The sequence below is a fragment of the Peromyscus leucopus genome, chromosome 15, assembly GCF_004664715.2.
Source record: "Peromyscus leucopus breed LL Stock chromosome 15, UCI_PerLeu_2.1, whole genome shotgun sequence".
NCBI classification, from domain to species: Eukaryota; Metazoa; Chordata; class Mammalia; order Rodentia; family Cricetidae; genus Peromyscus; species Peromyscus leucopus.
Genome location: NC_051076.1, coordinates 20,266,831 through 20,287,274, shown reverse-complemented (window position 1 = coordinate 20,287,274; position 20,444 = coordinate 20,266,831). Strand labels below are relative to the sequence as shown.

The window sequence follows — 20,444 nt, the reverse complement described above, 5'->3', positions numbered from 1 at the left end:
GACGGTCATCTTGTGTATGATTCAGACTGAGGTTCCAAATTCTTAGGACAATTTCTTTCCACTCTTTAGTGCTGGGTTTTTTATTTGTTTAGTTTTTTGTTTCAAGAAAATCATGTCCTCAATATGTGATAGGGACATTGGTTGAAGAAGGAGAATTTTCTAATAAAATGTCCATATTAAATGGGTCTGGGGCTCTGTCTTCTGCTTCACATACCAACCCCACCCCCACCCTAGGCCACATAAAAACCAAAGCCTGTGAGAGCACCTGATTGGCAAACAGCCTCCTGGTGAAAGCCAATGTTGCTCCTCCACTTCTCCTGAGTTCCTGACTTGAATTGCTCCTTTGACTGAGATCGCCTTACTCTTTTGCAAGCTCAACAACGCATTTAATATGATTTTAACAGCTAGCCACATTGTGTAATTGTGCTTGGAAAGGTCTCTCTAGGTACTCAACCAGCATATTGTTCCTTTTCTTTGTCACTTACACATTCTCTCTCTTCTGAGTGAGGGGACCATATAATTGATTACCTGAACGAGGGCTCTTTCGAAAGTGAAAAAGGATGTTCCATGCGATTTAACATTTTGAAGCATTTTCTCACAAATCTGGGAACACAGGTGAGCCACTGAAACAGTCCAGCCTCCCAGAATTTCCTCTCACCGCTTCTCAACCTGTTGGCCAAGATCACGTGCAAAATTTACTCTCAGACATCTTACAAAAGGAAAAATATCTCTACACTTCAAAGAAAAATGTTCAAACTTCTTGATTGCTTCTCTGAATGTTAAAGAAAATAAGGAGAATTACTCCAGCTGTAGCCTTATGTATTTTGATCTGCCTTTGTCTTATCTGGCTTGGATTTTGCAGTGCTTCTGATTGCTCATGTCCCTGAAAGATCCATGTGCAGAAGGCTGGGTCCCAGGTCCCAGTGTGAATAGTAGTGGGACCTTTACCAAGCGGGGTCTAATGGGAGGAGGTTAGGTAATTGGGGAGTGCACTTGAAGGGGGTATTGGGACTACCTCTTGCTTCCTGGCACCCAAGGGGTGATCAGCCTTACTCACCTACACACTCTTTACACAATATTTGACCTTACCACAGCCCAACAAGGTGAACAGATTGTGGGCCGAAACCTCTGAAACTGTGAGCTCAAAGAAACCTTTCTACTCTTTAAGATAGTTACAGTATTTTTGCTATAGTCACTGAAAGGTAACTAATACAAATCCCATGACAGTGGTATTTTCCTTAACACTGAATTTTTTCAACTATTGTCTTAAAACCACAATATAGATTTTTTTATGTGATAACATATAAAATTATCTGTATATTTTGATAACTGCAGCTTCCCTTTCTCTTGGCAGACCATCACAGTTTAGCTAAAAGTAATTAGGAATTAATGTGCCCCTCATCTATAGTATATTTGTTTCAATGGAATGTGTTTTTCGAGTAAGAAAAAATTATACACCAATTTCCAGAAAATAAAAAAGAACTACAGATTTTCTCATTTTTAATCTTTTATGTGGCTTGAACACTTTTCCTCCATATCCCAGGGTCCTCTGTTTGTAGGTTTTGTTTTTTAATAATTGCAATTCATGGCTAGTCTCAAAGCCTGAGGTTTTCCTCTTTCAATTATTGAGCACTTGATTGCAGATTACAATTCAGTTTGGACAAAATTCAATTCTAATTTAGATGACTTGTTTCCAAAACTTTGGCTCAGATTGAGCTGTGAAGACTGCTTTGTTTTGTTGACATTAAAGCTATCAGCAATTTTATGCTATTCCATTTTATTCTTTAAAATCTCAAATATTTTAGAAATCCAACCAATGACAGGAAGCAGAGAGAACTGTGTGCTTCCTTGATGAAATGGGGACTTTAAGATCCAACCAAGCTTCCTCGTAGACATTTTGCCACTCAGTTGCAAACTGATGGAATCTAATGAATTTTCACAGCTAAAGCTCCTATTTCTGGTGTAGAAGCACAGCACAGTTATGGTGTAGAACCACAGCACAGTTATTTCTGGTGTAGTCTCAGCACAGTTATGAATTTCGTGAGTGTATCAGTTAGGAAGACATTCATCAGAAGACGTTTCTCAGTTTAGCAGGACTAATACTGTAAAGTGTGAATGCTCGTATACTACATACCTCTCACATATGTCTGCCAAGCCGAGGATAGAGGGCCAGAAAGTCTGTCCACACCACAGTCTGGTAATTATAATGGTTTATTTTTTTTTAAGTGAGAAATCTAGGATCCCATTAGCAGATGAGATACAGAATGATCAGCACAAAACTAAGACATCTGGCAGATCAGGACACACAGGCTGCCTACTAGAGTCTGTCCATCTCACATGTGTTTGTATTTTCCAGGGCAGACAGAGAGCATACAGTATCTCTGATTATCAATGCATGTTTGCTGAACAAAAGACTCTAAACTTACCTATGTGTCTAAACATGTCATTCTGTATGCCAATGCAAGGGGCTAAGAATGGGGGCCCTTTGGAGCTTTGTAACAAGGTCTTCTGAAATCCCACCAAGGCTGAAGAGATAGCTCAGCAGTTAAGAGTGCTTGCTTGCTGCTTTTCCAAAGGACCAATGTTCAGTTCCCAGTACCCACATGGGGTACCTTACAACCTCCTGTAAGTCCAGCTCCAGGAATCCAACGCCCCCATCTGGCCTATGTGGGTACTGCACACTTAGGGTGCATACTCACACCGCCACATAAATTGTAAAACAGTTTGAAATCCCAAATCCCACCACATAGGTGGCTGCTCCCTTTGCTTACATTTAACACCAAGCCAGGGTGATTTGTTTACACTCAACCCCAAGCCAGGGTGACTTGTTTATACTTAACCCCAAGCCAGGGTGATACTTGTCACCATATATGTATGCCAAAAGTGTTAGACTGTATCAACCAGTTTGACCAGCCCTTTTAGCCCAGACAGACTGATAGAACCCAGTGGTTTTGGCCTTGTGACCTTCATACCTGTGTGTCTACTCAAGGATAGCCCAGGGGTCATATAACATGGATCACCTCACAGTGGGCTTCATGAGTTGACCACAACCTTGCCATCAGATTTGAAGCCACAATAGTAGATCTGTTGGCTTCTCTTTGGGGACACTATTACACACTCCTCAAGTGGAGAGCCTTGGTACAAACATCTCTCCTATAATATGCCATCAAGGACTATGATATGTGTAGACCCAAGCAGGCCAGATTGCTCTGGAGACTGAAAGAGCCACTTTGCCATCATACATGGGAGACTGAACCTTGCAGGAGGTGCCCACTGGAACCCCTGTTCAGTAATGTCTGCTTTGGTTTTGTTGTGACATTGGCTCCTGTGGACAGCAAGGGAAAAAAGTCTCAGATCAGTGGTTCTCAGCCTTCCTAATGCTGCAGACCCTTCAATACAGGCCCTCATGTTGCCACTTCACAACGACAATTGTGCTACCGCTATGGATCGTAATGTAAATATCTGATAGGCAACTCCTGTGGGGGTCGAGACCCACAGATTGAGAACCACTGTCTTAGAACTTGTGGCATTAGGAACTGCCATGGAGTGAAGGCTTCTTTTAATGGATAAGTTTAACCATTAGCTCAAATGTTTATAGGAAGGCAACTCTGTTAGACCCTGTGCTGGGTCTGGATATGGGAAGAAGAGACCTCTGCTCTCATTCTATAAGAAGCTGCCATCCTCGGTGGTATTTGGGACATCTACCAGCCTGTGGGACATCTACCAGCCTGTGGGGTGCTCTTCGTGGCACTATGGGAAACAAACCCCTCTCCCGAGTTTCCTCTCCCAGCCCACCTCCCCCCAAAAAGAAAGTGAGGTATGCTTAACTCCTAGCCTGTGACTCCCCTGTCAGCAGGACTTTGAGAAACTGACCCATTAAGGCATTTTTTGGGAGGTTTGGGAGTGAAGAGCAGAGGTAGAGCCCTTGCTTAGCCTGTGTATGGCCCTGGGTTCTATGCCCACCTCTGGAAAGAAGAGAAGAAAGTGGATTTGGTTCTGAACTCAGATCACATTCATTATGTATTGTAAAAAAATGAGTAACTTATTTTTGATACTGTGGGTGGAATAGGGCCTCATATGTGCTAGGCAAGTACTCGGCCACTAAGAGAGAGTCCCAGCCCAGAAACAAATGACTACTTGTTTCCTAATTTTAGAAAAATGTAAAACTCATGCATCTTATGTCCAAACAAACCTAGACCCACAGGGAAATGTAACCTTCTAATACAATACATTTTTCCAATGTTTCATCCCTTCCTGTCATTCCTCATTAATGTTTCACAGGCTCTCTCTGAATTTATTAAAGTATGTGAATGTTCATCTGTGTTACGTCTTTCCTCAGGCTTGTACCTGTGGCAGACACCAGTCTTCAACCTCATTTTCCTTCTAATTCCTTCCAATTGCTGGAGTCTGTTCTTCATGCCAGTGCAGTTGGTCCATCCTGTGAGAACCCTGGGGTCATGTTTCTCTAAACCACACATGATACCCAGGAGTCGTTCCAACAGGCTCTTTCCTCATGGCCTCCCGAAATTTAAGTTCTAATTGGTCTCAAAAGGAATGTAGCCAGGAGAGCGCATGGCGCATGCGTGGGAAAATGGCCTTTCCCATTCCCCAGCTGGTGACGGGGAGTGGCTTACAAGTCATAAAGACCTTGTTGGACAAGTTTCCTTGAACAAACTAAATCACATATTGGAGGAATTTTGAGCCACACATGCAAAAAAGAGTTAAAATCTGAGTTTGAAAAAAAACGTTCCATAAAAATGAAGCATTCCTTATGCATCAAAAGATACTGCTGAGAGGTTGAAAACAATGGGCAGAATGAGGAAAAAATATTTTCAGGGAGGGCTAGGCATGGCGACACACACCTCTAATCCCATCACTCAGAAGACAGAAGCAGGTGGATCGCTATGATTTCAAGGTCAGCCTGGTCTACATAGCGAGTTTCAGGCCAGCCGTAACTGCATAGTGAGACCCTGCTAGTATTCAGAACTTATAAAGCTGTCCTAAAGCAAAACAACGAAACAATGGACAAAGAACTTTAAGGGAAGTTTCTGCATGGAAGACACATGAATGGCCAGTGAGCACATGAAAACACACTCAACGGCACTGGTCATTGGAGAAGCACAGATGAAGCCTCAATAAGACCCACTCCACGTTGGTGAGGGGGAAAAGTGAAAACAGGTTTTAGATAAGAATGTGGAGAAAGTGGTAGGCTTTATGACAGCAGAATGCCACAGCCCTCCTATAAACACGTCCCTAAACTAAGTGCTTCAAAGGACGTTGGCCAGGAGCCAGGCTGGACAGCCAAGACAAGGCTCATTCCTACCCTGAGTGTCACATGACCTCCTGAAAGCCTTCCAAGGCTGACTTCATAGAAAAGCCATTTGTGGCCTTTGGGGCTCAGGTCCGTGGAGAAATGCTTGGCTAGTACCTGTGATGCCCTGTGTTCCATCCCAGCACCACGCGAGCACTTGTGCCCCCCCATACTCACACCCATTTGCACACTGTCACATACTCACACACACACACTCACACTCACACACATTCACACACTTGCACAACATACACACACACACACACACACACACACACACACTCATACACACACATGCACATGCACACTTGGGTGATAGGGAGGGGATTATTGTGAGCTCCAGTGACCAACCAAACGTTTGAAAAGGCAATAGAAAGAAAACTGAATGTTCCTAAGCAACAGAACCCTTAGAGAAGACATGATAAATACCTCTAAAAATGTGAAAAGCCTGTGTGAACAGTGAGTTTATTCTTACCCTATATGATCCTAGAGGACAGAGTTAGTGCCCCTCAGTTGATGCTATAAGGATTGAAGTTAAATATAAGGAAGAGATTTCTAATAATTAAGGCTATCTGAAAATCTGCATGCTGCCCTGGGAATATGTTAAGTCCCCCCAAGTTAAAAGGCATCACTCGTAAAGCCTATTACCCATTACCATGGCAATCCTTTTGTTAGGAAATGCAATGACCTCCCTTACAAGAATCTTCAACTCTATTACTTTATGGTTCTATAAATATTTTTCAATCTTGACACAGAACTGTATTCTGGAGTTGGTAGGCTGTTTATGTTCTGATTCTGAGTGTGTGACTTATCTTTCAAATGCTAGGGCTGCAGAATGAATGATTTCCTAGGCAGAATGTAGATTTACGATATGTAGAGTAATTTAGATTCTACCTCATGGCCATCACTGAATGGCATCTTTTCTTACACCTATGAGAAGGAGTGGGCTGTTAAATAAGCAAACAATGGAAGGTTTCTATGGAATAGATGCAATTTGTTGAGCGACCCCATACTTGATAAACATGTTAGTCGATATGTTTTATTGACTACCATTCTTGTAGAGTGCATTTTTAACTCTAGCTTCTGCAGGTTACTAGTCACTCTATTTGCTTCTTTGTCTGAGAGTGCTCACTACCTATAACTAGTCTTTTATAATAAGAAGCTTGATTAACATAAACTTTACCTCAAGAAAAAAAAACATAAACTTTACCTTAATTGAATAAGTCGAACAGCAATGTCTAGTACCAAATGGATTCATGTGGTCCAAATCTTACATCTCATCTCCCTAAATCACAGTGGTAAACTGCTGAACTTACAGATCAGATTTCACGGACCCTCACTCATACCTGCAATGTAAAATTGTAGCTATATAAACTCTTCCCATATAGGCATTTTTGGAAGAACCTCAGAGAAGTCCATAAATGCTTATCTTGTGCATGTTTATTTTCTGTGTTAGCTTTTCATCACTATGACAAAATGCCTGAAGATAATCAACTGAAAAATGAAAAAGGTTTATTCTGGGCTAAGAGTTTCAGAGTTTCCAGTCCATGATTGAGCCATTGCTCAATGGAAGAACATCACAGTTTTTATCCATTTTTAGTTTGTTTTTGTATACAGTGTAAGGTCCAATTTTATCCTTCCAAATGTGGCATCCAAGTTTTCTCAGTGCTGTGATTTATGGAAGACTTAGTCTCTTTTCTCCTGCAGTCTCTTCTTGATGCCTTCACCAAAACTCAGTTGACCATATATGCCTGGGTTTATTTCTAAGCTCAGTGCTCAGTTCTGCTGGTGTCTGTGTTTTTATGCCAGGACTATACTGTTGTTGTTTGTGGTTTTGTAATAGAATTTAAAATTCTTCAGTTGTGAGTTCTCCAACTTTATTTTTCTTGCTTGTAATTACTTAGCTACTTAGGGTTTGTTTTTTTTTTTTTCCATTTCTGTAAAGATTCTGTTGAGATGTTGATAGGTATTTCATTAACTCTGTATAATATTTGGGGGTAATATTGACATTTTAACTGTATTAATTATTTCCCATGATTCTGGAGTATCTTCTCATTCATTTGAATCCTCTTTAATTTCTTTCATAGATTATTAAAATTTCTGGTGTATAAGTCTTTTACCTTCTTGATTAAATTGGTTCCTAAATCATTTTTATTTTCATATCATTTTAAAGTGGATTTACTTCTTTTGAAATACCTTATTATTTATGTATAGAAATGCCACCGTTTTTTTTTTTTTTTGTGCATCGATTTTCTCATGTGTGAATAAAGACAGTTTTCTCTCTTCCTTTCCCACCAGCCCATGTTTATTTCCATTCTTTCCTACCGCATTGTCTAAGGCTTCCTACACAGGGTTAAAAAGCCATAATAGGAAGAGACACCTTTGCTTTCCTTCTGATGTCAGTGGGATGGATCTGTGTTGATTTTATCTCGAAGTGTCACTGAGCTCAGTAGTAGTTCCTTTGGTAGAGTTTTCTATATATAGGACCAAATGGAAATAATTTACTTCTTTCATTCAGATTGGGATCATTTTTTATTCCTCTCTTTCTTTCCTTTTTTTATTTTTGAAAGATGACTCTTGCTTTAGTAGGACTGTGTTTAATAAAAATGGCAAGATAGATGCCCTTGTACCAGATCTTAAAGGAAACACTTTCCTATTCTCCCCGCTGGTGATGTTAACTGTGGATTTTCCACAAATGCCCTCATTATGCTGGGAAACTCTCCTTCTATAATTAGACTGTTGAGAGTTTTTATAATTAAAAAACAGTGTTGAATATTATAGAATGATTATTGTTATTTAATTGGGATGACGGTAAGAATTCCTCCCTTTGGTCTATTAATGGGATGTCTCACTGATTGACTTGTAGAGAGGTTGAACCAGCCTTGCATGCCAGAGACAAATCTTTCTTGACCATAATGTATAAATTTTATGTTGAATTCAGTTTACTAATGTCTCATTGAAGGTTTTTTACATTACTGTTTATCAGAGATAATAGCCTATAGTTTTCTTTAATGTCTTTGTCAGGCTTAAAGTGACAAAGTTTATCAAATACCTGATAGCTTTAAGTTTTGGAAGAGCTGAAGAGATGTTAGCATTATTTTTCTTTGAAATGTTTGAATTCAGCTGTGAAGCCACTCAGTCCTGGGTCTTCCTTTGTTAAGAGATTTTAATTACTGTTTTAATCTCCCCCCCTTCTCCTCCCTGGATAATATACATGAGAGTTTTCTGCAGTTGTTTATAACTGTTAGAACAATGTGTGCTTTTTACCCTGTAACTTTTCTAGTCTCTTTTCAACTAATTTCTGTCCTGGTTTACTCATTCCTTCTTTTTGCTAACTGTGGAGATTCCTCCTCCTCCCCCTCCTCTCCCTCCTCCCCTTCCTCCTCCTCCTTTTCCTCCTTGCAATGCCATGTTTGGCTGTTGCTGGGACAGGGATCTTTCTTCTGTTAAATGTAGGCGTTGATTGCTATAAATCTGTGGCTGGAACTGCTTTCACAGCAATCCCTTGGGCTTTGGTGTGAAGTTTTCCCACTGTTATCAGTTTCAAGATATTTTTCTATTTCCTGTTTTGTTTTCTTTGACCCATTTGATTGTTTGGGGCACATATTAGTGTCCATATTTGCTTTCTGATTCTTAGTGTTGTTGTTTTCCCTAAAATGAGGAGTTGCAGTATCAAGTCTGATATGACCGGCAGATGGCTGTAATGGCTTGGGATTGCAGGATGGGGTATTCAAAGGGAATATAGAGCCACAGTTCTGAACTAGGGGTCCCAGAAACCTACAATAGTAACTGGGATTTGGGCATGGTTCACTTTCTATGGCATTGTTGGATACATATTCCCCACAGAACTGGTTGATGACATCAGGCACACTCCAGCAGCTTAGACCTAGAGCACTGGGCTACTGTTGTGCTTCTGACTGGGCTGGGGGTGAGGTGCACAGCACACAACAGTGGCCTCCTTCCAGGGCACAGATGTCATCTGGGATCCAGAGTCAATATGGCACAGGAACAACTCAGGCCCAGAATTGAGGCCACATGGTCGTATCACTGGACCCCGGAGTGATGGTACCTTGGCAGTGCCCCAGTGAGCACAGAGCTGTGGCTTGAAGCTTGAGGGCCAACGATCAGGACAATGATTCCTCCACCATGCAGCCCAGCAGGAGGCTTCGGCAGCTCAGACTTCAGGGATTCAGTTCAGCTTTAAGGAAGCAGGGTGCTACCGCTGTTTGGTCTGGAGGGCAGGAGGTGACAGTTCACCGGCACTGTTTCCCCAGGACTGAGCTGGCCCTTCAGCTCAGCCAGACACTGGCTCCCTGTGAGGCAGGGCACCAAGTCAGCTCTGGTGCTGGATGGGGTGCACAGTGCTGACTTCTTCTATGGAGTAGCTCACTAGCTCAGCAGGGGGACCCCACTTATGGCTTAGTGCCTATAAGGACTACGGGAGTCCTCTGTGGTAAGAACTTCATGTGACCAAGTTGGTGAAGGTGTGGCATGGCCCTCCTGGCCACCGTCCCTGCAGGAAGGAGTATGTCTGAGTTGATCTTGACTAGAGTTCCAGGCAGGGATGCTGGGGCCAGGTATGTCCTTCCTCTCACTATGTGTTTGCCCCGAATGTCTGTGCTCTGGCACCCTCATTTTTTTTAATCAAAATATAGTTATATACTTGTGGCCTTGGCTGTCTTTCAGGGTACACTTGGTAGGGGCATGTAGTCAGCCATCTTGCTGGTGCCGGTTGTCATTGGCTTTTATTGAATACTATCATAATGAGGTTCTACGTGTTATTTGCCCGGTTGAACCGTGGGTTCCTTAAGTATGGTCAGCCTCTCTCTTACCTGAGTCAGCTGATGCTCCGTCAATGCTCGTTAAATGAGCAGCTGCACTCCCTAATGAGATAATTAGCTCACTGGACACGAACAGCCGAGCAGCCCCTTCTGGAGGACAGATCGCCTCTGCATGTAACAGGGAGTGATTTGGGCTGTGAGGACGGCTAGGGCCTGGTGCTCCAGCGATTTCTAAAGCCAAGTACCTTCTCTCTTTGTCAGCTTCTGTGGAGTTGACTTTAACGATTCCTCCTTGAAACATCTAGATAGATGTAGGGCCACTGCTGGCCATCAAATACAGGTTATAGAGTATTATGGAAGCCAGGGCACGTTCAGTGGCTAATGATTCTGTCTATGTAATGATGCTGCCATGTGTCGTTACTCTAAAGCAGGGCAGGCAGACACATTGCTCTACGAAGGGCCTGGTATATACTCGTGAGCTTTGTTATGGCGCCCGTGAACAACTAGACGATAACACTCTGTTTATGAGACCAGGCAGTGAACCAGTTTGTGCTGCCTGGCCCGGGGTTGTTTGCACCTGTTCTAAAGCTGTGTGTGTTCTTTAAGAACTACTGCCCAGGCATGGAGGCACACACCTTTAATCCAGACCTCAGGAGGCAGAGGCAAGGAGATCTCTGTGAGTTTGAGGACAGCCAGGGGTTTACAGTGAGACTCCGGCTCAGCTCAAAGAAAAAAAAAAGTTATTCATAATTAAATATGTTCTTTGGCGTGGGGTTGTATTTCAGTGATTGCCACATGTTCAGGGCCATGGGTTCCATCCCCAGCAGTATAAAACATTAATGTATTCATTTTTCCTCTCTTTTCCTGCCCTTTTATCTAATAAAAGGATTATCTTCTTTTTAAAACAAGACTGCTTTTCTCAGTCGTTTTAAAAGCTATACATGGCCAGGACAGGCAGGAGCCAGGGATCTGTGTTCATAAAAGATGACTATGTGGGAAAGCGATATAGTCTCTTCTCAGGTGTGTTCAGCTCTGCCTCATTACCTGTCCTTCCCTCTGCTACCCACTCAATCCTCAGGGCCATGGGACCCACATTGTTGCTCACTCCAGCCAGCACGACACTAGGGCCACGTCAGCGAGCTTCTGCATGCTTCTCTTCCTGTCCCTTCAGTCTTCATCTAGTGGTGACTGTCATCCTCAAAACGCCTCAGAACCTTCCCAGAGCCTTCCAGAATGCTCAGTTCAGCCTGTAGCTGGCAGCCTTGATAGCTACTCCGTTCCCACCTACCTTCTCAGTTGTCTTTGTTCCGAGTCAAAGCATCACCATGAGGCTGAACAAGCCAGGGCTTCCCAGCTTTCTGCTTCCCTCCCCCACGATTAGAGACCTGTGTTAGTCTGGCTAGCAATTCTGCTGACTTTCTTTCCAAAAGATTGCAAAGATGTCAGTTGCCAAGCAACACACATGTCATGGCTGCTTCCAGCCATATGGACTCTTTTTTAAAAAGCCACAAATATTTGTCTACAACTGTATCCCACATGTGGACGGTGTGGAGTACAGGACAGCAGACTAATGGAATGTTGTATCGTGTTATTTGACTTAGGATCTTTTCCTGAAGACTTACACGGAGTCATATGGAGAGCGGGAAGTGTGTGCCTTTGGCCACGTGCATTGATGAGCAAGACTTCCCACAAAGAACTTCAGTTTAGTCATCTGTGGGGGGACATTTGTAAATCCTGTAGTTGCACACTGCCTACTTGATAAAATTTCTTTGTCGTCTCCAAGTCAATATTCCTGGTGTTTTCATCTTGACTAAAGGACAGTGCACAGGGTAGGGAAATTTTTGAGTTCCTGACACACGTGTTCTCCACTGAGATGTGACAGGGTGAATGCTGCCTTCTGTGCTTCGGATCGTTTTAGGCTTCCTGTCCATGAGTTCACTGTTTCAAATGATTCCCCAGCATGGCACTGAAGTGTTTTCTAATAGAATGAAGCACAGAGAGGATGCACTGTGCCTCATGGAGAAAATAGGAATGTTCGATAAGCTTCATCTGGGTCTGAGTTAATGTGCTGTTGGCTGCAAGTTCAATGTCAATGCATCGACAGTATGATACAGCCAGAGAGAAGGAGGAATTTGCTGACTGTAAATGAAGCCACTCCTGAAATGGTGAAGGTCATATCTACTGTTCATGATGAAGCTATGAAAAGATGAAGAGGCTGAATTGTAGACTCATCAGCTGCTGAACAATTAAAGAGAACAGTGAGCGGTGCCATGTGAGACTGAAGATCAGAGACATCTACTGTCACATCTCTCAGGTCCAGGGGATTATTGGACATTCTTGATAGTATTTGATCATAAGAAAATATTGTATAAACATTATTATTTATTAAAAAATCCCAGATATTAAATAAGGTACCTTTCAATTAGAAACTTTACTTAAAACAAGATAACCTATGGACAGTTGACCAAATTGTCTTTCCCAAAGAAGTTCACGGGAATCCAAACATGACTCTGCCAGCCATGGCTCATGTCCCATAATTCACTGCTCATGGTACTTTATCGTGTGTAACTGCCATGAATTTTAAGAGTTGACTGCATATGGTTACAGCCTAGTCTAGATGGAATCCCTCTTTCCCTTTCTGTGGCTCACTCAGGTATACCATCTTTGCTAAGTGTCTCTCAGGACTGGGCCTCCACCTCCCCCCGAGACATCCCTGCATGGTATACTTTGAAGGGGGTTCAATGTATCAGAGGCCCCCAAACTCCCCCTTTTTTCACCACTTCTATCCCTGATTATTTTGCCATCTTATATTTATAAATTGCTCCGGAGCTGGGACACAGCAGCTCATCATTCCCAAATAAGCAACTTAATTGGTCCTAGGTATGAAAAGAAACTATTACACCACCATCTCTGCCTCCTGAAGCCAGACATAAGCCATATGAAAAAAAAAAAAAACAAACAAAAAACCCGTTCTCTGATGACAGTGGTCAGCTTGACACACACAGTCTGCTGAGCTAGACGGACCTCTCCAGGGGATGCTGCAGGGACAGGGACTTGAGGAGGACTCCTCCCATCTGAGCATGAAACACAGCCATAGGAACCCCAGAGAGTGCCCCAGCCTTCCAGATGGAGTGCTCCAGGGATGAAATGGCATTTCACCCAGTGAGTGCCTGCATGGAGAGGATTCGGGAAGCAGAACCCTTTCAAAAGCAAGGCAGGATCTCGCTGGAATAAGTCCAGAGATGGAAAAACACAAACCATTCCTTCAGGTCAATTCTTAAGCCTAGAAAGCATCTGAAAAGCCCTGGGCCTTGTTATCACTAACCAAGATAGTGGTTTCACATGGCAACTAAGTTCCCAGAGGAAGCCTTTCTAGAAAGTTCTGCTTTCTGTTGCTAAATGACTATTTGGGCTGTGTCTGCATTTTTCTACTTATCGGGAATACTGATGTCTTTTCCTTCAGTGATGCTGGGTACAAATAGCAGAGATGGGAGACAAGGACAGTAGCATGCCTCTATGCTAAAAATTGATTTTGTATGTGTTGTAAACACACGGGGCTTTAGTGCAAGTTCATGGGTCGTGCTTTTTCTGTGATGGGGATTGCCTGTATGCAGAAGCTTGCTGAGAAGAACTATGTGTGCAGATAGCACGCCAGATCACTGGTCACAAAGCCATTTTCTCCTGATCCCCTCTCCTTGTTTCTATTCCCAGGCCTCATTATGTGCGATGTCATAGGCACACAAACAGCCACACTAGAACAGCCCATTGTGGCCAGGACGGAAGTGCCAAGGGAGGTGTTTGCATGAATCCCATCCTTGGAGTTAGAAGCACTTGCTCAGCTGCCAACTACAAATAGCCCCATGCTGCAAGGCAATGCTAATTAGTATGCCATTAAAAAAAAAAAAAAAAAAAAAAGAGGAAGAAAACCACCACCCACAACCAAATAGCCACGCACGAACCTGAAGTCCTGCCCTGACAGCCAGCATGAGGCATGGCCCACTAATGCAGCCTTAATCCACTTTGTTTGGCAGGGAGAGCAAGCTCACCATGCTTCTGAGGGAGTCTCTGGGGAACGTGAACTGTCGCACCACCATGATCGCGCACATCTCGGCTGCAGCTGGTAGCTACTCGGAGACCCTGTCCACCATCCAGATCGCATCGAGAGTCTTGAGGATGAAGAAGAAGAAGACTAAGGTAAGGGACACTCTTACGTGGGAGGGAGAACACATTGGGGGTGCGAACTGAATCCCAAAAGCCAATCAGTATCACCCTCTTCAAGCACCAAGAACTGGGCAGACGCGGCTGCCGCAGGCACCGGTCTCAGAACAGAAAAGCCTTCTGACTAACGCAGGAGAAACTTGAGTCTCCTTTTCATGGTTGATGCTGCCCTGGCTCATCCATCCTGACCCCTGACAGGGACGACTTTAGGACCTTGCCACAAAAAATGTTAGAGGGGTGGGAAGGAATCAGTCGTCTCCGTGGTCCTGCATAGGTGAGGACCGCATCCAGTAAGCTGGCTCCAGGGAGGATGGGTAACGCCTCACTCATGTGGCTCTGCGACCCCTGCATGTCCAAAAGCTGTCAGGCTGTGGGTTCTCACGTTAATCTTCTGGAGGCTGCATGGTGCTGAGCTGATAGAGGTCGGTGGTAGGTTCACTTCCTTGGGCAGGAGCAAAGCCAGAACAGCAGTAAAATGGCGAGAATGTTTGGGAAAAAAAAAAAAAATTATGGGCCAACTAGTGATGCTTGGGGCTTTCTCCTTCCCTCTCCTTTGTATACTCCTTTTATGTATCTAAAAGGCAAGACTTCATGGTCAGTGTTCTGAGGCAGGGGAATAGCTTTGAGGAAGTCAGGTGGGGCCTGGACAGGTCACCACCTTTCCCAAGCAGACTAAATCACCAGTTACAAATGGGGGTTATCTGTGCACACAGACTCATGGAATGGGACTGGGGGGTGTCCCGGCCCAGACCCGTAAATCCTAGCCCTCCACAGGCTGATCTTCAAGAGCCTAGAGCCAGTCAGCAGCTTGCACCTGCCGAAGGACATGGGCTCCTTCGGAGGGAGGGCCATCTCAAAAGAACTCCCCATTAACGATTCTCTCGCCCACATTGCAGTACACCTCGAGCTCCTCGGGGGAGAAAGCTCCTGTGAGGAGGGCCGAATGCGCAGGCCCACCCAGCTGAGACCCTTTCATGCCCGGGCTTCCGTGGATCCCGAATTCCCTCTTGCCCCGCTGTCCAGCGATCCTGACTACTCCTCCAGCAGCGAGCAGTCCTGTGACACTGTCATCTACATCGGTCCCAACGGCACGGCCTTGTCGGACAAGGAGCTTACTGACAATGAGGGGCCCCCCGACTTCGTGCCCATCGTACCCGCCTTACAGAAGACCAGGGGCGACAGCCGCCCTGCGGAGGCAGCGGAGGCTGCAGCCAACACGTCGGAAAGGGACTGTCTGAAGTGCAACACGTTCGCTGAGCTGCAGGAGAGACTAGACTGCATCGACGGTAGCGAAGAGCCCAATAAGTTTCCCTTCGAAGAGCTGCCCATCCAGTTCGGGCCAGAGCAGGCAGGTAGATGTGTTTCCTTGAGTCAAGCGGCAGGGCCAGATCCGCTCTCTGAGTCTGACAAGGAAGATAATGGGCCAGACAATGGCCAGTTGCCCGCCGACAGGGAGAACACCGAGCTTCCGGCCTCCAAGGTGCAGCAGAATCGGTCCCCTGTGCCTACTGCCACGCGCAGCGGTAGCCCCAGCCCGGCCTCACCTCGGAGCATCCCGGGCAGCAGCAGCCAGCACAGTACCTCCCAGCTCACACAGAGCCCCAGTCTCCAGAGCAGCCGGGAGAGTCTGAACTCATGTGGCTTTGTGGAGGGCAAGCCCAGACCCATGGGCTCCCCACGGCTAGGCATTGCCAGCCTGTCCAAGACCTCAGAGTACAAACCCCCCAGCTCTCCCTCCCAGAGGTGCAAAGTCTACACCCAGAAGGGTGTCCTGCCTTCCTCTGCTCCACCACCTTCCCTGAGCAAAGACTCTGGCATGGTCTCCAGTGAGTCCTTGCTTCAGCCCGATGTGCGTACTCCCCCGTTGGAATGAGTCCCCAGGTTTTGAAGAAATCCATGTCTGCCGGGAGTGAAGGGTTTCCTGGAACCCTGGTTGAAGATGAGCACCAGGAAGGTCCTCCTGCCGACTCAAAGAAGGAGGTTCTGAGCACCACGATGGTGACTGTGCAGCAGCCACTGGAACTGAATGGGGAGGATGAGCTGGTGTTTACATTGGTGGAGGAGCTGACCATCAGCGGGGTGCTTGACAGTGGACGCCCCACCAGCATCATCAGCTTCAACAGTGACTGCTCCGTGCAGGCCCTGGCCTCGGGCTCCCGGCCCGTCAGCATCATCAGCAGCATCAGCGAAGACCTGGAATGTTACTCCAGCATGGCCCCCGTCTCTGAGGTGAGCATCACACAGTTCCTGCCCCTCCCCAAGCTGGGCCTGGATGAGAAGGCTCGGGAAGCCGGCAGCCGGCGCTCCTCCATCAGTTCCTGGCTGAGCGAGATGAGCGCGGGCAGCGACGGCGAGCAGTCGTGCCACAGCTTCATAGCGCAGACGTGCTTCGGGCACGGGGAAGCCATGGCAGAACCCCCGGCCTCGGAGTTTGTCAACACCATCCAGAACACTGCTGTGGTGTGCAGAGAGAAGCCGGAGGTGGGCCCCGACAATCTGCTCATCTTGTCTGAGATGGGGGAAGAATCTGTCAACAAAGCCACTCCCATCCAAGGCTGCAAAATCTCCACCCTGGGCAAGGCCATGGTCACCATCTCCAACACGGCCAACCTGAGCAGCTGCGAAGGTTACATCCCCATGAAGACCAACATCACGGTGTACCCCTGCATTGCCATGAGCCCCCGAAACGTGCAAGAGCCTGAGTCCCCCGCTGCCACCCCAAAGGCAGCCCCCAAAACAGCCCAGTCCCAGGAGAGCAAGGAAGCCAATGCAAGGAGAGAGATGAAATTTGAGGATCCCTGGTTAAAACGAGAAGAAGAGGTGAAAAAGGAGAGCACTTACCCCAGCGAGGAAGGGGTGAGGTGTGAGACTGTCACAAGCTCCCTGACGGCTGAAGGTAAGTCAGAACAGGAGCAGCATGGCAGGCCCAGCTCAGGCGACAGGCTGAGCTGCAGCAGTGGAGAGGCATCTGCCGTTCAGGTGACTGACAACATTAGGAGAGTTGTGGATGGCTGTGAGATGGCCCTGCCCGGCTTGGTGACCCAAAGTCCCATACATTCCAACAAAAATCTAAAGTCAAGCAGCCTCCCAAGGGCATTTCAGAAGGCCGACAGGCATGAGGTGCTGGACAGCTTCTACCATTGCCTGGCGGACAGCAATGGCTTCAGCGGGGCGCTGGGCATTCCATCCTCGAAGACAACCCTGGAGAGGAAGGTAGCTTCACCCAAGCATTGCGTCCTGGCGCGGCCCAAAGGGACACCACCTCTGCCTCCTGTCCGCAAGTCTAGCTTGGACCAGAAGAACAGGGCCAGTCCTCAACACAGCGGCAGCAGCAGCAGCACCAGCAGCCCCCTGAACCAGCCAGCTACCTTCTTGGCTTGCTTCCCTGATGAGTCCAACAGCAAAACTAAGGATGCCAGTAGCAGCAGTAAGCTCTTCAGTGCCAAGCTGGAGCAGCTGGCCAGCAGAACCAACTCTCTTGGCAGGACAACAGTCAGCCACTATGAATGCTTGTCCCTGGAAAGGGCGGAAAGCCTGTCGTCCGTGAGCTCCCGCATGCATGCGGGCAAAGATAGCACCATGCCTCGCACCGGCAGGAGCCTGGGTCGCAGCACAGGGGCCTCGCCCCCCAGCTGTGGCATCACCCAGTCTGCAGGGACCTCTCCCAAGGCCAGCCAGTCCAAGATCTCCGCGGTAAGCAAGCTCCTGCTGGCCAGTCCCAAATCCCGCAGCCTGTCCACCCCGACCACCAAAACCCTCAGCTTCTCCACCAAGTCCCTGCCCCAGTCTGTGGGTCAGAGCTCCAACCTGCCACCCAGCGGGAAGCACATGTCCTGGTCCACCCAGTCGCTCAGCAGAAGCCGGGGCTCTGGCCTGGCTTCCAAACTGCCCCTGCGAGCCGTCAACGGGCGCATTTCGGAGCTGCTGCAGGGCAGTGCGGGCCCGAGGGGCGCACAGCTGCGGGCAGAGGCAGAGGAGCGCAGTGGAGCTCCCACAGAGGACAAGCCTGCAGCCGCCCACCTGCTGCCCTCACCCTACAGCAAGATCACCCCTCCCCGGAAGCCTCACCGCTGCAGCAGCGGGCACGGCAGTGACAACAGCAGTGTCCTGAGCGGGGAGCTGCCACCTGCCATGGGGAAGACGGCCCTGTTCTATCACAGCGGCGGCAGCAGCGGCTATGAGAGCATGATCAGGGACAGCGAGGCCACCGGCAGCGCCTCCTCGGCCCAGGACTCCATGAGCGAGAACAGTAGCTCCGTCGGAGGGAGGTGCAGGAGTCTCAAGACCCCAAAGAAGCGCTCCAACTCAGGTAGGTACCGGGCATGGGCTGGGAGGACAGAGGCATCCGGCTTCTGGGACCTCACCTCCCTTGTTATGCCGCCATGGGGGGGGGGCGGTCCAGGCACTGGAACTGCAGTCCTGTGCTCCCTTTCCTCGGTGTCCTGCCGCCTGAGGCCTTGGCTGAGGACATAATCCCCAGAGACTCTCCTGAAGGCCCGGGTGGTGCCGGGGGATGCTAGCTGTGGGCGTGTCAGGAGCGAGTTCCTTCTTGCTTGCTCTGCCTGCCCTCACCTCTGCCTTCACATGTGTGTGTTTCTAGTCAAAGGCTGAGAATACTGCTGTCCAGAGCCTTCTGAGGGATCAGTCAGACCCCCTGCCCTTCTGACTAGTGGCTGCAGAAGCCTGTGTGTGGGGCTGGTGGCCTCCGAGACTCTGGAAATCTCCCTCGTGGACATGGGGCACTTCATCTCATTGGAAGTAGGATGGGAGAGGGCTTTTCTCCATTCCCACCCCAAAGACACTGGTGACCGTCATAGACACAAAACGGTCACAGGTCTCCTGCAATGCCTCTCCCTAAGTGTTAGGCAATATATGCCCATGCTATGTGTTGTCCGCCAGCTTGTAGGGGAGACTCTTTGCCATCTCCAGAAATATGCCGTCAGAAGGTACCTCACATCTGAGCTACTGATGTGTTCCTCGGAGATAGGGGTGGACACGTGACAGTAAGTTATGCTGGGCGAAAAGAGGGTCAGAGCTGGTGGCCCAGGTACCATGGAGCACATGAGTTCAAAGGACAGCCAGGAGGGATGGGCAGAGACCAAGGCAAAGGTACCAAGAATAATTTAGTTATCATGAGAAACTATCGGAAATATCCATCCTTCGCTATTTGCTAAAGAAACTGTCCCTATCAGTTCCTTGGTGCAGGAACTTCTGATTTTTTTTCTCTTAACGAAACAAAATCATTTGCTGTGTACACTTCTGAATCTCTGTTAAATGAAGACAGCAGGGGATAATGTCCTGATGTCTGTCCTGCCTGTTCGCTGTCCTGTATGCCCTGCCAGGCTCTGCAGTCAAGAGCTTTCTAGATCCTTTGCCCTGCATGGCCGTGCCACCAGCCCAGTCAGGATTGAGAGATGGAGTGACAGAAATCGTCCATGGGCTTTCACTCCCTGCCATGGGATTGGTTTGCCTGTTTCCGGCCAGCCCTAACCCCGAGCTCTGCAAGGGACCAGTCCACACAAGGGCTGAGATCAATGCCCATCATAAACCATTTGTCTTCCTGGGATCAACGAATTCAATCTCAACGGACAGTGTGGGCTTGTGGTTTCCCATCACCATAGGCCATGATATAGAGAGCCCCGTCCGTCTGTCCAGCCCATTGTAGATCACAGCATGAGGCGTCAGTGGGGGCTCCCCATTCTGGGCAGGCTCAGGCACTGCCATGGCTGCCACTCCTGTGGTATCCGCACCCCTAGCTGTGTGTTTCCAAGTCTGCAGTGCTCAGACTGAACTCTGATTTCATCCCTGTCTCAGGCTTTACAGAAGACCCCCATGTAAGGCGAGGTGACAAGTGACAAGTGCTTGGTGCAACAAGGTAGCAGCTGTGGCCTGTCCTCGGGGCCCGGGACCCCGAAATGCACTGGTATTAGTTACCGAAAATAACAAAATATTCATGTGCACCAGCCTTCGTGGAAAGTAGATATGCTAGCCTTCCTAGTACTTGATTGACAGGCACTGTTATTACTGCTCACTCAGTGTTGGTCTTCAGAGCCTGGAGAACAGTGTAAGGCTTGCTTCAAGGCTCCCCTGTGTTTTCCTGGTGGAGTGTGTTTCTGTTTCCTAACTTAGCGTGT

The 20,444-nt window shown here is 47.3% G+C and overlaps 1 protein-coding gene across 1 annotated transcript in view; it reads left to right on the top strand.

The window, feature by feature from the left end:
* Kif26b (kinesin family member 26B) overlaps positions 1–20,444 on the top strand; it is a 422,280-nt gene that overhangs the window by 388,235 nt on the left and 13,601 nt on the right. Inside the window, 4 exon segments of the mRNA XM_028865492.2 lie at positions 14,124–14,286; positions 15,207–15,219; positions 15,222–16,172; positions 16,175–18,619. Coding sequence (XP_028721325.1) covers positions 14,124–14,286; positions 15,207–15,219; positions 15,222–16,172; positions 16,175–18,619 — 3,572 coding nt within the window.